Genomic DNA, 16,534 nt, shown 5'->3' on the forward strand with positions numbered 1-16,534 from the left:
CAACCTGGGTTAGCTGCATTTACACCACGAAAAAATAATCCGAGTCGAACACATTTACTTTGTGCAGTGTTAATAGGGCTAGAGACAGAATTTAAATCTTTCAAACAGCCAACGGAAAACAAACCGACCTTTCCAGGCCCCGTGGTTTGCTGCTACCTTTAATAAACGATCTCGATCTGGAAAGCAATGCAGTCATATATTTGATGGGCCCGGGGGGGGGGGGAATCCCGGTTTTTCGTAATGTCTATTATGAAATCAGTTATTCCTCTTATCCAACAAAGCTGCCAAACTTGTAAGGCAGCATTGATTTACAGCATTTTCAATTATTCTTGGTCGTTAGTCTAATCATATATATTGTTTGAAATAATATAAAACATACTTTTGAGAAAATTGTGTTTGCTTAATTGATGTCGAATAAACTTTTGAGACTTGTTTTAATATCTATAATCATTTGATTCATAGACTTTGCAATCGTATGCTTGCTGACTTTTCGGTGCTCAGAAACACAATACACTGTCCTATTCAATGCTGTAGCAATGCTTTTAGCTCTGTTTGAAATTGTATGCAAGTCCTTCATTTGACAAGCATTTTGACGTTTCAATGTTCATCTGAATCAACTTTAATTTCATCATAGCACCAGAAGTGGCCTATTTGATACATCAACCAAGGAAAAGCCAGAAGCTCAAGAACCCCGCCAAACCAAACTAACGTCTTTGATTAAAAAGGTAAGCTGAATCTCAAATACAGCAAAGGAGATGAACCATAATGTCTGTTTTCTAGTATAAGTGTACCTTCATATGCTTAGCTGAAATTTTATGCCCTAAAAACTGACTCTATGGCCGCTTACCTGGAGGTAGGCATGTACTATTTATGAATATACAATGGCGAAAAACTCCCTGTTCTTGGGTTGCTATTTGTTGTACTTGATGCCCTGAGAAAGGGTTAATCCGATATGAATCTAAGAAAGCAATCCTAAAAGTGTTCGGATAGCGGATCCAAAAGTTTGCGGATCCACCAGTTCCCGTGTAAACGCAAGGCCTATCCGTACTCTTTTGGATACGATCCGGTTCGGATCCACTCTCGTGTAAACGGGGTCAAAGTAAAGAGCCGCCCGCCGAGAGCCAGCTGTGTTCTTCAACACAAACAGTGATCTCCTCACACCCTAAAACCCCCTTAAACACCCCCTTGCTCATGATCTTACTCTAAACATACACAGGTTTTATAAAAGATAATGTTTCTTCTGACAGTTGCTCAATAGATCGCCGGGTAACCCAACCGAAGATGAAGATGAGGGGGAAAACTCTGCGGTATCGAAACAAGTTGGTGACTTAAGAAACAGTACGTATTTACCCGTATAAACTTGTTGAAAATTGAGTCATTTACAATGAGCGGATGAGCCAAAAATGCTCAAGTCTATGCTCGGATGAAAAATCGTACCTTGAAAATTTACAGATTTGCATTTTGCATCCGGATTGCTATTCATACAGATTTTGTGCATTAAGCGATACCAGCCTTGGAGTCTAAGATTGGAGTAGATAAACTTTCACGATTGATGAATACAAACTTTGCGTAAAGGCTCTCTACATTTCGAAAGCACACTTTCTTCGCAGCAATACAATGTATAAGCACCTGTAAGCACTTATCATTGAGAAGTGAGGTCTTTCTACTGTTTTTGTAGCCATTTGGCCTTGTTTTTACAAGCCAAGGCGTGACTCTGACTGAACCAAATTCAAAAAGGGAAACGAAAAGTTAAAAAAGAAAGAAACAGGAAATTTCAAACCACGATCAGAGCTCATTTTAAAGCATTGTTTCGCTATTCAGAAGTATTCATTGTGTTGTTAAAACTGAGAAGATATTTATATGGGCCTTCACTAAACTGGACCATCATCTTTTATGGCCCAATATTCAGCTAGGGTTGTCTGTCAGTAAAAGTGATACTTGCTTTACTCAAATTTTGCTTCTCCAGCCCGACGAGGGGATAGAGACCTGCCAGTCACGTTATCCGATTTAACCAATCAAGAACAAGCGAAACAGTTTGAATCCTTTCCTATTGGCTCCGACTCGGTATCACAAGATCTGATGAAGGTTGTTCTAAAGGTAGGTCATTTTAAAAGTCTCAATAACTTGTAAGACCAACCTTTCTTTAAATTATTATCATAAAGTATTCTAATTTACAGCTTATGTTTATGGCTGTTATCAATTCAGTAGATACTACTGGAGGCAGTAGATTTATTGACAGCTCTGATGTTTCATCGACGCTGAAATAAATTACTTCTTTGCATTCCTGTGACATTTTTAAAAAAGATGCTGATATGTTGTATAGCCATTGTATTTTGACATGAATAACATCGTCGTAAATGTATTAATTAAAGCTTTTTACCATTTGGGAATCTTCAACCACCATAGCCAAACACGTTAATAAGAGCTTCATTACGTTCTTCCATTCAAGAGATTTAGCAGTCTAAGGCATAATTCAAAATTAAATCTTTTGCATCTCTTCGGCTTTTCCTGAAACTCTCCTGTCGATGATGTGGTTTTTATTGACAAATACCCAGACCCAGTGCAGCAAATAAGGAGGGATTTATGTGCTCTTAATTCTTCTTCAGCGTGCAAGACTATGTATATATTGTAGATTTTTCTTTCTTTTGGATTGCCTTTCCTCATATTGGATATTTCAATAATAGATGTATGTTTACAACCCAACTTTAACTGATTTTTCGTTCGTCTGCAGACTCCGCCTCGGGCTCCGCCAACAAGCCATGCAGCCCATGCTTTCAAAAAGTCTGTTCTTAAGGAAAGGCCAGTCAAGCCAGGATATTTTTCAAGCGCAGATCCTGTAAGTATCAAGCGACTGTTTACTGAAATATATAAACCGATAATTGCTAGTCCGGGCTTTTTATGACAAACCCTCATTTGTTAGGGCAATCAACTTGATGTTTTATTAGGTTAAGCGAAGACCAAAATTTTAGAGCTGTGAAACTATTCCTTTTTATGTTGATTATTTTGTCTTACAAAATGTTAGTCAAGGTGATTATGCAAGAGTTGCCTATTAGTTGCCTTCGATTCTTTTTCTACATGTGGCCTATGGCTCTGGTAGTGGGTTTTTTGCGGATTGCGGCTTCAGCATACGATGTATCTTTTTGTGCAAATTGGCAAGGGTTTAGGGCTTTTAGGATTAGGATAGCTTCCACGAACATATGCAATCAATAGATGTTGAGTAAGGTTTAGACTTTATTTATTTACTTTAGACTCAAAACTTTTCTATGAAACAGAGACTTGTCTATTCTCTATTTTGTGACTGCATCGTTGCGCTTATTTCATTTCTGATTGTGGCTGATTTTGGCGCGTTTTGCGGCTTTTGGGCCCCTTGCAATATGTACTCTCTCATTATCAAGAAAGTCATGAAAGCTGGGTAATTCTTATGAGCTGTAAGGACTTTTACGTTCATATTTGTTTGTGCTAGGACTATTCAGCTCGTAGGAGTCCACAAAAGGTTGTTGGAGTGGCCTCCCAGGTTGTTGGAGTGGCCTCCCAGGTTGTTGGAGTGGCCTCCCAGTATGGTAACGACTCTGAGCCACAGAACTTGCAGAGCTTTTTGAAAGCCCTTGGAGTCGAAAAAGGAACATCGGGGGAAAATTTAGAAGAAGTTATCAAGATGTTAACAGCATTCCAAGCAAGGTGCGTGGCAATACTTTAAATTTATAGTTTTTGGTTTATAATTGCTATTAATTTGCTCTCAACCTTAATTAGATAAATTTTGATGACTTTCGACCACGTTTGAAATTTGCTATTTTCAAATATGCATATCAGAGCAGTGGGACTTATGGCATAACAGATGCTGCTCGTTTAACTCTGATATGTTTCGCATTTTGCTAATACTTGCCTTGTCTGTTAGTTTTTGCGAACCGTTATTTTTCTTCAATCCTGGCCAAAATTTTTTGGACTGGCTGGCAAATTGTAGTCTTTTTGAACATATACGCTCCCCACCCCCACAGTCAATGTTGATATGCTTGTTTCTACTCATTTCGATTGCCGTTATTTGGGTATTTTCCAAAAAACCAACATTGCTGCAGGGGTGGGGGGTTTTGATAACATTATTGGGGTAAAGTTGCCTTTTTATTGGGTTTTTTCTCAAGTCCACTAACCTTTTGGCCAGGATTGTTGATCTGATATGAAATCAGGCAGTGTCAAAAAGTATGACGATTAACACACAAACACTCTTATCATCTATTGTTCCTCTCAGCCAATCCCAGAAGAGGCAAGTTGTCAAGCATTCAACAGAACATCCAGATGCTGTACGGTCTTCAAGAAGCTCATCAGCGACTCAACGACCTAAATCTAACTCGCAATGGCATCAAAAACACCACGAGAGATCGCAAGTTGTCGAAATTTTCTCTCGACTGCAAAAAATCTATGGCCACACAGAAGGATCACATGGCGAGAAACATTCATCTGCAGACGCAGAAACGAAGATTGTGAGTTTCGACTTTCAAAATTGCAATCATTTCTCAATCATTTCAATTTCTTGTCAAATTACGATGCAAATGCGTAGCTTGCAGAATTTTGATGAATTTTATGTTGAGATTTCGTCCAGTCGGAACTTGATTGCTACTTGAAACTTGATTATTTTGTTTTTGGTAACAACAAATTTTACTATTATTCGAAAAAACTCTAGATTTAAAAACAGTCTCCATCTATTACTATTAATTAGCTTTACTAGTTTGTGTAATTGAACTGAGATTCTGTTTATACGAGAGACCACCAGTTCTGGCATAATCATCTATGGTTCTTGTCCCGAAAGAAGCCGGTACCATCCCCGGCTAGAACAAAAGGCAGTGTAGCTCTGGTTCTGTTTGAGACTAGTTTTATCTTGTGTAGACATTTTTCAGTACCAAACAAAGCAAGAGTTGAAACGAGGATGAAAACTTTGTCAGTGCGCAAATCTTTAGTGCCAAATTTTACGTTTGCTTTGATTCGAATCTGATTTAATTGTGGTTGCTGGGTTACCTATCTAGAAGTAGTATAGATATTTCAAATAAGTTTTTCTTGACTGCTGTGGATGGTAATGTTTTGGAAAAGCAGACGCAATCTGTATTGGGGAAACCCGGAACTGTTACCAAATGATGCTTGTTTCTCTCGTGAAAAAGGGTCTGGACCTGCTAATCATGAATTCGTCATTTGTTTAGAATATCTGTTGAAATCGCTTGAGTTTTGACCGTTGAATTGAACAATGAGGAGAGAAAATGCAAATTAACGTCACAGTGTATTTTGCATAAACTCGCCTTCATGTGTGTAGCCATTCATTCTGGCCTTAGGAATTCGCGTTGCAGTTATGTTGCATTCAAATATATGTTTAAGCTTTGCAGAAGGGACATATGAAAATCTCAAGTTTTTGGCAATGCCAGAAATGGCGAAAAAGTTCCTTTCAAGTCAATGCAAAATGCTTAAGAAAGAAGCCATAAGGCTTAGACCAAGTTAACTGACGGACATATAACTATGGTATCCACAAAAACTATTAAGAAATTGTTTTAGAACTTTTTCAAACATTTTAATCGAATGTGTAGAAAAAGCTACATGCTACAGCATGTCATTCGGAAGTGTTTTCGCCTCTTATGTGTGGTTATTCATAAAAAGTACACATACAGTGGAATCCTGATATAGCGAACCCCGGATACAACGAACTTCCCGGTATAACGAACTAAATGTCTAGTCCCTTACAAATTCTCTCGGTATAATGAACCCCGGATACAACGAACTCTCGATATTACGAACCGAATTTTAGATCCCTTTATCATAATTACCCTAGATATAATGAACTTTTCATAATTTTTTCGTCTGCTGTTTTTGTTTATTTATTTTTGGTTTTCATTTATCAATTTCTCTTGGGGGAAATCATTATTTTTATCGATTAGGCTCAGAGCACGGGATAAACAAATGAAAATGTGAAATAATCGAAGATGTCATTCAGCCGCCAACTAGAATTGAAACGATTGTAGCTTTGCCAATGTCTGGGTACCAAGTTGTAAGAGGAGCATAAAGATCTTCATTTTTTATGACTAATAATCAGTAATATTTGAATTCAGCTTATTTTTTCGGAGTAAAATATGCACAGAAGTTGGAGATTTCTCCCGGTTTAGCGAGCTTCCGATATAACGGACTATTTTCTGGTTCCCTTCAGAGTTCGTATGTCGGGATTCCACTGTATATACAAAGATATACAGCTCTGCTTATACGGCATTGAGCACATTACGACAGACCGATAAACAGTAATTTCAACTGCACTTGTGAAAAATGACTGGACTTGTGCTTTGTTTTGTGATAAAGTCTAATGCATTCCTACGATGAGCACAAAGCCTAAACATAGTATTGGTGCTAAGTCCATCTCGCTACGCCATGAAAGCTGAACCCTGCCCTATATCCAACGTATTTGAATTTAATTATATATGTTCTTATGTGTAGGTAACTGCAGGAAGCGTGGAGCTCGAAGTAGCCGCCCTGTCATACACTCAAAAGTGTGCTCAGACCAGCCTTTAGGACTTAAAAAAAATCTACAACAGACCGACTAATATTACTATGGTTACATTGTAGAAAAATGCGACAGAAAAGAGACATGTCTAGTGTTCAAGCCAAACAAATATTCACTTGTCATACTATTGTGAAAAATAACAATATTTTTAAAAGTGGCTTTGAAAAAGCAAACATTTGAGTAAACTAAAGCTTTTCGTCTGACACTCTTCAGAGTTTAAAACGTCAGAACATGTTCGAAAACTTTACGCTAGGAAATATATATACCCAGTTGTTGATCGAAATAGGCCAATCAGAAACGCATACACATGACTGTTGAGGTTGACCAATCAGTGCCACTTGCCTACAGAGAATGTTACCAATGGAGTCCTAAGGTGGAAACGAACTCCTTTGGTCTACACAAAAGCTTTAGTTTACTCAAATGTTTGCTTTTTTAAAATGCCATTTCAAGTTTTGTACCACGAAAAGATTGTTAACAATATTTTTACTGTTTCAGAGTTCGAGACCTGCCGCTCCTACGAAGCGTCAAAGCCATCCAGCCACAAAACCAGGAAAACTCAAACAGCAAAGAAAAACAATAGCCGCTGCGAGGCAGACTGTGAGTGCCTGGAAGTAGCTTGCTCGTTGCCAGTGCTATGTAAAAACCTCTTCAATTTAGTCCTTGTGTCAATGGTAATCAGATTGGAAAGATGCAGGAACTAAAGGCCAGCTGCTCCAATTTTGACCTTCCTTCCTATCTGCTAAAGAATAGAAATTTTGTTTACAGCAATGAACCTTAATTTATAAAACGATTTAAAGGTGCTTCGAAACTATTTCGCCTCATTATCAGTAGCATTCCTAAACCGTAACCATGCAATGTAACAATTATTGCCTCCTTCTAGTTTCGCTTAGACGATTTAATAGGAATATTTACCCTATTTAAGTGTCCTATAAATATTCTATTTCTGAAAGACAACGAGTTGAAATAATTGTATCAATACATTAATTACTTTCTGTGGAGTGCAAGACTGTACAAAGTTGTAAGTAAATACTTTTTCTATCTTTCTATTATTATAACTACAACACAAGATATTTTACTCGAAAATCGTATGCCTGTTTGGCATGGCTACATTGTAAAGCATTTGTAAATAATGTCCTATATTAACACTGTATTTTTCTGTGGTTTTGTATTTTACTGTATCTACTAACTCTTACTGTATCTAATAATTCTCTTGATTCGCGGATTTTGGAATTTTGGCTGCCTGTTGCAGAATAAAGAAGTTTGCTACCATTATCGATATTATCTCAAAAGGATTTTAAGACAGATCCTTGATGAGATTTTCTTTGTCTTGATAATCTGCACATTTCTTAATTACTTATGCAGCCATATCAGTTCATCGCTACTTTTAATCTGGTCACCTATCCTGTTCGTAACACCATTTTAACTATAATAACAGTGAAATCAGTTTCTTGAGTAAAGAGCGTCTCCATCCAAAACTTTCAACCGCCGTTTATTGGCTAAATACAGTTTACTGATTTTAAAACCCCTTTCTTTTTGTATTTTTAAAGTATTTTCTTCATATCCGCTTGCACTTCGACAGTTGTTTACCAGGAATTTTAATGGCACTGTGATGTATACTTGATGTTACAATGTTTTTCGCCAGACTTCGCCTTTGCTCATGATGCCATAAATTCTTACGTCAGTGACTTGCTTTACAGAAGCATCAAGTGATACCAGCTATGGTTTTCTAAGAATTGAGTGTGTTTAACCTTCATGGTATGCAAATCTGAGGCTCTCAATTGCTATTCAATACCAGACAGCGAAAAAAGCTACCTACCTCAGAAAAAGCCGGAAGGCCTAGGCCAAAGTTAAGTACAGCTCAACTGGTCGCAGATGCCCTTAAAAATGACCAAGTCAAATTGAAAGAATTCTCTATTACCCATTTGGATTATTTTCAATTTAAAAAGCATAGTTTTTTAGATTTGGACCCTGTCTTTTGACTTTTCGTTTTTTTACTACCTTTTTCTACGATATCCATGTTTGTATTCATGATGACATTTTTAACTATGTTTGCTTCATACCTGGGCCCTTATTCGGGATGCTGCTTTATCGGCTCTTCCAAAATTACAAAAAGCAATTGATTCTTCTTATAAAACTTCATTCGTTTGATATTTAACAAATAAAAGACTTTGAAACAATGAAAAATATACTACACATATAATTGCACACTTTGTAATTGCAAAATCATCATTAAAAATCAACATTGTCCCCAAGGTCTGGTTACAGTCGTCTCTGACAAATACGCCAGATACCTTTTTAGTTTTCTTTACTAATTTTACTTATTATAAGGAATTACTTTGCAAAAAAGGTCTTCTATTATTTTTAATTTGTTATTAGAGCAAGCTGTAATGCAGTATTTGTAACATTGATTTATCTATCCTGTGAAAAAGCGAAAATGAACAAATAAATTTCCGTTAAAGAATACAGCGCTTTAAATGACAACATATTTGTTCATCGTTGTGGTTAGTCCTCTCATTGGAGTAGATCGTTTAGGAATTTGAATCGAAGTGTGACGTCATGAGAAATCAATTTTTGAATTTTTCGATTTTTCGAACCTAAAAGAACACCACGAAAGGCGTGTGAATTTGGAAGGCCAGTTAACTACGTTAATAATTGGATGCGATGTGGATAATCGAAGATTTGGATTTTGTTAACGGATAACAGATAACGGATTTTGACTTTGTTCATAATGTTATGCACAGAGACCAAATTACAAAAGTTTGATGTGGAAAGAGCCTGACAGTTTTGAACGCATTTAGCTGATTTTGAATAATATGCATACACATCGTAATTTTGGTTATGTGATCGAAGGTTATGCGATCGAAGTTAAAGAATTCTTAAAGTCGCTTTTTGTGACGTCATCACGTTAAAACTATAACTGCCGGCATGAATTGTTCTTGTATGCCGCATTCGCTTCCAGCAAAATTGCATTGATGTGGACTGGAAAGTACACCATAGAGTAAATGACCTGAATTAAATGCAACAGAAGGATCCACCTCCATCGAAACCTCCATACTTTTATCACAGGAATGTTATGCATGTATGTTTGTATATGTATTGCAAAAATATTCGCTATATACTCTATCATGATAGCAGCTCCAACACGTTTGAACAACTCCAAGAAAAGCACGCCGTCATGATTTCTATCCTTATTTGAATAAAGGTCTTTGATGACTGGTACAACTGCACAGCTTACTATAATTGCCGAGGTTTCAGTCATCATACTGACTAAAGATTGGTCTGCTATGAGGCGAGTGACACGGGGAGGGCGATCCAGTTTTTGGCCTTCTGTTACTGTCTCTTCATAGAGTCTCAACTCATAGGGTTGGCTGGTAACACTTCCACAGTGTTGCATTGTTGTTGAGCTATCTACAACCTGCATCGATTTTTGCTTGGCTATCATTCGCGAGATCTTGTCTCGCACTGGCAGCAAAAGTTTATCAGTTATGCCCAAAAACGCGTGAGCGGAGCTTATTGCAAGGAACACAACAAACGACGAGCTGTCCGCTTGAAAAAGCCTAGCAGCTAATGTTGTGCAAACTTGCAAAGCCATTATAAAGTTTACTGCTTCACCTGGACTGTATGCGCCTTCCAAGCGGCCGATTACAAAGCCTGTCAGCAGCTTTGGGAGCGCAGAGGCTATCGGTATTGTAGTTGAAAGAACTGCTTTTATCAAGGACGAGCTTCTTTCAAATGAGGGGAGAATAAAATAGGCCACAAATATCCACCAAGCTATGCCCACTGAAAGCTGCATACTGGCCTTCGCTGCTAACTTAGCTTTCTTCCAGAATGACTGATGATTTCCGAGGTAGTACGTTGCCAGTTTCCAATGACAGAATCCAATGCCCACTACGAAAAATACGTTTCCTAAGTACGATCTCAATCTGTACTGGAAAACGTCGTATATGTAAGACGACTGTAAGACGGAGACCATAAAGAATGCCCTCAGCAGATTCCAAACAAAAATGTTTTGACGATTTGAAATTCTCCATCCAAGAACTGGTATAATACACGCAAGAGGCCACAACTGAACTACAACTTCTTTGAACGACATGCTCATAACACACAATCGTTTAAATTTCAATTGCAAAAGATTCCAACTATCTGTACTTTTGCTATAACAACACGTGTTTATGTGAAGGTCTATCCACCAAATTCCTATAGCCATCAGCCCAAATACAAAACCACAAGTACTTATTTGCAGACTCAAAATAGCACACTTTCTCAGCGACTTTGCAATATTCGGTCTTGTTGCTCGCCAGCATACTTGGTTAGGTTCTGTTGTGATAAAAGGTGTGGATAATTCTTCGCTTTCGTATTCTTCATAACAGAACTCATCCCTGTTGTTAGTTTGCATCTCGTCCATTCCACATTACAGGTTTAACGTTACACGTAACTTGAGAACACTGCTAAGCAAGTTTGAAGCCAGCACCAATATTTAAAAATATAACCTGAAGATGTCGAAAACCAACAACAGATTTTGTTCTGGCTTCCGCTACATGGAGCTGCAGAAGCAGAGTGAGCTTTTGTTTCTCTTTTAAAACCAACTTTCATTTGCGATTTCCATCGGGATTGAAAACTTTTGTTTTACGAAGGCAAAGTCATTAAGCCTGATTTACACGAGACGAATTTTTCGCGCGCTGCGAATTTTTCTCTCGAATTCGAAGTTCAATTTACAAAAGAATATAGCGACTGTCCGAAGAGTGCTCTTATCAGCAAGTTTAAAATTTTAAATTTATCAAAAAAGCGAGCAAAACAGCAAAAAGTGATACTGGATTAGAAAGGTCTATTTAGGGCGTCTTCAGAAGGGGGAATTCCATCTTTCGGTAAGAGAGGTTTACGTTTACATTTATAAGGCCAGAATAACTTCTTCAAATACTTTCAAAGATCGCTATTGAAGCTTGCAAGAGCATGCGAGATCCTGTTAGTGCATCTGCTTAAAACTGTTGCTGTTGAGCAGGCCAATCAGCAGCCAACAATTCAGCAATTTTGAAGAAATTCTTGCCTATTATTTTTTATTTCTGAAATATTGGTAGAACGATGAAACTTTCAAGCCAGTTTTCGCCAATCTATTTTATTGACGTTTTAAAGGCGAGAGAGTTTGAGAAAAATAATGCGGAAAGACGTAGGCCATCTGAAAGCGAAACAGAAGTCAGATGTCTTCAAATGCTGTTCTGATTGGTTTAAGGCGAAAAATTTCGAAATTTCGAATAAGGCGAAAAAGTAGGAATGGTTTCTACTTTTTCGCTGCGAATTTTCTAATGTTTACTTCTACGCATATTTTTCGCGCATTCGCGGCGAAAAATTCGCTTCACACGAAAAAATTCGTCTCGTGTAAATCAGGCTTTAAAGGAGTGTGATATTCTCATGTACTATTACGTACTATTTCTCATTTACGTACCTAAATGGACAAAAAACATACCTTTTTCGTTCGAAGGGGGGGAGCTTAAGAGGTCAAGGAACATTTTTCATTTAATGATAAGAAAGAAGTAGAACGCAAAGACTGGTAACCTTTTTACTTTGGACCAAATATGACACTTCGTACGCATGTGGGCCGGGGGTGTTGAGTCACGATGCTGTCGCAGCTTGTTAAGATGAAAAGTTTTCACTTCTGAACAGTACGATATTGAAAAAAATGCCCAAGAAATTGTTATTCCAATCTTTTGAATTTGTCCGTGTTGCTTACTAATATATTGCATCTGTGGGCACCTTGTTCTTTTAAATTTTCAACATTTTTCTTAGGTGCAGGGGTCCTTCTTGCTATCAAAACGCGGGGGTCCTGAGCTATGACCTCTTGCCCCATGCCATCAGGGACGAAAACAAGTTGCTAATTTTGGGGGGGCGTGGAAGTATGAAAATTCCAACTTTAAGTGATAAATTTTTCATTCGACCAGTAGATCTGTTGTACCTACCAAATTGATATTTGTAAATAGCCCGAACACCATAGTTATATTTTCTTTATAATTACCAAATCTTTACTCAATAATTAGCCTAAAGCATAAAAGCCTAAATCTCTAAATTTTGATTAACATGAAACAAACATTAAACATACTGTAAGAAGTAAAGCAACATTTAAGCAAAACCAGTATTAGATATACTTAATGATTAGTAGTATTCTTTCAGATCAATTGATCAATTTTATCTAAAATACATTTTTTCACGATATAGAAGCACCAAGAATTTGGGCCTTTTATTTTCGTTCTTGATCGAAGAAAACTACCTTTAAACTTTTCAGAGGGCCAAATGCCTTTTCATTCTTTACAATTGAAATGATGATTTGAGAACAAACTTGTGCATATGCCTGATTCGAAAGATGAAATACTCTTCTTTGATCAAATACTTCTACTGCAGTTTTTGCAATGTGTTCTTGCTCCACAGAAGTTTTGTCATAGGAATTTATGATAAGGACTCAAGGACATTAACAAATAACAGGGGGAGTTTAGCATAAACTCGTTTTTTATAAGAAGCATTGAGAATTTTTAGTACTGAAAGATTCTTAATCTTTTATTGAATTAACAACTCGTAGTTTCTAAAAAAATTCCCACTCTAATATTTTCTGATCAATGCGGGTATTATGCGGGTGAATTTTAATGTTTAGAATCTTTATATTTAAAATAAAAAACTTCTTAAAATATAAAATTCACAAGTTTGGTCTTAAGAAAAAAATTCCAAGTCAACCGTTACGTTTTCCAACTGTAACTGGATTTTCCAAACTTTGGGGGGGCGTTACGCCCCCCACGCCCCCCTATTATTTACGTGCCTGCATGCCATTGTCCCCTTAAAGCCACCTTTGGTATCTAGCCAGTATAAAGAAGCAGGTGCACTGTTTGATTAAAAACAACCGGAGATGGCTATAGTGTTTTACAGGGCCATAAAGCCCGGGGGAAGGGGGACGGGAACGCCCCCCCCCCAATTCTGAAGTAACACGATGGAGCCCCTGGAAGCTTTGTCTGAACTAAACTAATTTTTTGTGTTATAGCAACAAGCTTCAGCTACTATGTCATGGTATCAAACGCATGTTGACGATTGTTGTTGGTCGTTATTTATACAAGTAGAGTTGTGTCGCGTCGGTCACTGTTTCCAAGAGGCAAATCGTCTCAAGCATCTTATCCACCCTTTGAATATACTGTATTTTTTCTAATGAACGCTGCCCTCTGGTAAACGTCGCCCTCTATTGAACACTGCACCTTCAGCCAACCATTTGGAGAAAACGCTGCCCTCTGATTAACGCCGCCCTCTATTGAACGCCACATCTTGAAAAGCGGCGTTTATTAGAAAACATACCAAACAAGAAGTAACGAATAGTTTATACGCTTATTATTACGTTTATACGTTTATACGAAAGCTATTAAAGTTATCATGTCAAAGATATGACGGCTCTGACAAAGACAGGGATATTGGCATTCCTTGACATTTCCATAACGGAACTTTTAAAAACATTTCACACAAGAAAACATTGTTTAAAGTCTGTTTTTATTTTTTTTGTCACATTTTCTTGTAATTTTCTACTTGACAAGCTTTTTATTTTGTATTAAACCCCATCCTCTGATAAACGCCGCCCTCTATTGAACACCGCATCCAAAGTTTGGATTTTGTAATAAAAGCCGCTGCGTTCGTTAAAGGAAATGCAGCAAAGAAAAGAACCGTATTAGTCGGCATTAATCTCGATAAATCCACATAACACTAGAATAATGAAGAATAATGGATAAATTCCGAGACCTTTGAGCTTCTTATCTTCTCTGCCTGTGCTTTTAATTCACGCTCAGTTAACAGTGATTGAATAAGGGCTTGACCAGTCCCCAGCAGCCTGAATACTTAATCTTTGTGCCATCTACTTTTATTTCTGATGTTGAGCATCGGTATATTCTTTGGCTGCATTTTTTTAACTTAAATGTCAGTCTATAAAAATTACTATTGACCTGTCCGTCATAAAGTGCTCGATGCCGTATAGGCAGAGCTGTACACGCCATTTGGTGTAAAGAACTTAGGCCGTCCTGTTCAAGATCATTTGAAATTGTGCCACTTTCAAGCCATAAACAAAATTGATATACAACAGATTATTTGGCTCCTGAATTATTCAACCTGAAGTTTGTCAATTTACCTTTACCTCTTACGGAATATTGTTAAATGATCATTTGCTCCTAGAATAAATACCAATTTCTGATCTAAAAATCAATATTATAAGAATTTATATAAAAAAGCAATAATAATTAGATGAAGTTAGAAACAGACATCACATGATTTAGCTTCGTCTAGTGAATTAAGATAAGATCAAAGAGATCTGTGGATATGAACCGGAAGATGTGATGGATGTGGTGAAGAGGAGGAAGCTCCAGTACTTCGGACATCTGGTTCGTGGAGGAGGAACTGGTAGAGCTGTGATGGAAGGCGGAATGGAGGGAAGCAGGGGCAGAGGGAGACCACGGAGAAACTGGATGGGGAATATTACTGAGTGGACGGGAGAAAGAGGCAACACCTTGAGAAGTATGACGGTTGATCGGGAAGGCTGGAGAAAGGCTATCACGAACTGGGTGCACCCACGGCCGCCTCGGCTACGGAGCTGATGATGATGATGAGTGAATTAGCTTAAATATTGCCATCATTTTATAGCTCATATTTGGCACAATTACCAAGACATCCGATAAACACATTAAGCGATAAACATATTAAGCGAGAGAATATTCCATTTCATTTAATTCTTATTTGACAAAACGGATAGAAAACAGCTACATTTTTGTAGGTGTAGATTTTCTAACCAACGTCCATAAAGAGCTTATTCCTAAAAAATATGTTGTAATGAAAATATCATACAATGTGTAAAAAAAAGTATTCTAAAAAAAGATAACTGATGTTTTCATTGCTTTTGAAAGTTGTTTACGGCTAGAAACTCATCCTCATAATAAATGGTGTATTTTTATTGTTTTTTACTTTTTCTTAAAAGTGCAATTTAGGGGCGTAGCTAGCAGGTGGTTTAGGGGAGTGTTACACATACACACCTGTTCTTCATGAGTTGGTCGGAAAATCTTCAATTGGTCCACGAGTCCTTCGTATGTCGGTAGAATCGTCCGTCAGTAGGTGTAAAAGCACCTAAAGGTTTTCTTCAGCTTTGTCTTCGACGGTAAATTTTACTTATGATGATGCTGCACCCCCTGTAGCCAACCCCCCTAGGCTGGAGGATCAAACTACGCCACTGGTGCATTGTTCATGATATTATCTTCATATCATCAGCTGCTGTATTCCAAATCGGATTCCTAGATCAGAATAGGTTCTTACCTATTTACTTCTTTCATCTTATTTACATGGCAAACGAACCAGTCCGGTTTGGTAAGATTCCAGTGTGTAATAGGTGGGATCTCACTTGGGCGGGGTGGAATTTTTTTCCAAATAAACGCTGGGAGAAGGAATGAAGCTGGGAGGTGGGATGAAATGTTTATTTAAATGCCATCAAATTTCGCTCCACTTGTCAGCATAAACTTTTCAAAGTTGGAATAAAATCTGCATGTAAACATTCGACGATTTCATCCCACCTGTCAGATGATGAGAGGTGGGATAAATTTGCTCATATAAACCGGCACTTTGAGCGAGGTGCAAAGACCAGCAATAAGAGATGTAATTTCCAGCTATTCATTAAGCCATAATCACCTTTGGGGGTGGGTAAGGGGGGGGGTAGGCCTAATTTTAGACGGGGACGTGTCATTTTGTTAAAAAATCTGCACCCATAATTCCCCTCATGTCTGAAAAATGTGACCCATAGTTCTGTAAGTCTCTTCAAATGGTACCTATAGTTCCGTACATATTTCAAAAACTGATACTGATAATTCCGCAATTCAGAAAAAAGGTACTCCTAAACAATGGCACGTCCCCCGTACCTTCAAACATGTTAAGGTAACCCCCCCCCCCGAGAATCAACAACACGTTTTTATAGGAACAGCCTCAATAAGAAAAATTAGGCTGAGATTTCCCCAAAAA

General features: G+C 37.7%; 2 protein-coding genes across 2 annotated transcripts in view; one reads left to right on the plus strand and one right to left on the minus strand.

The window, feature by feature from the left end:
• The window catches only part of LOC135684592 (uncharacterized), a 76,115-nt gene extending 68,318 nt beyond the window's left edge, over window positions 1-7,797 (plus strand). The window contains exons 24-31 of the mRNA XM_089115072.1: window positions 635-725; window positions 1,248-1,338; window positions 1,967-2,097; window positions 2,732-2,836; window positions 3,464-3,493; window positions 3,536-3,678; window positions 4,244-4,475; window positions 7,022-7,797. Of these exons, the coding sequence (XP_088971198.1) occupies window positions 635-725; window positions 1,248-1,338; window positions 1,967-2,097; window positions 2,732-2,836; window positions 3,464-3,493; window positions 3,536-3,678; window positions 4,244-4,475; window positions 7,022-7,141 (943 nt within the window). The 3' untranslated portion in view covers window positions 7,142-7,797. The remainder of the gene's footprint in view (window positions 1-634; window positions 726-1,247; window positions 1,339-1,966; window positions 2,098-2,731; window positions 2,837-3,463; window positions 3,494-3,535; window positions 3,679-4,243; window positions 4,476-7,021) is intronic.
• An 898-nt stretch (window positions 7,798-8,695) lies between these two features.
• On the minus strand, window positions 8,696-11,185 carry LOC135684598 (uncharacterized). The gene has a single exon (XM_065200231.2). It carries the CDS (start codon window positions 10,929-10,931, stop codon window positions 9,438-9,440), a length of 1,494 nt encoding a protein of 497 aa, XP_065056303.2. The 5' UTR covers window positions 10,932-11,185; the 3' UTR covers window positions 8,696-9,437.
• Window positions 11,186-16,534: the final 5,349 nt, after the last annotated feature.

Source organism: Rhopilema esculentum, chromosome 21 (genome assembly GCF_057945365.1).
Source record: "Rhopilema esculentum isolate cy_ngs chromosome 21, ASM5794536v1, whole genome shotgun sequence".
Classification (NCBI taxonomy): Eukaryota; Metazoa; Cnidaria; class Scyphozoa; order Rhizostomeae; family Rhizostomatidae; genus Rhopilema; species Rhopilema esculentum.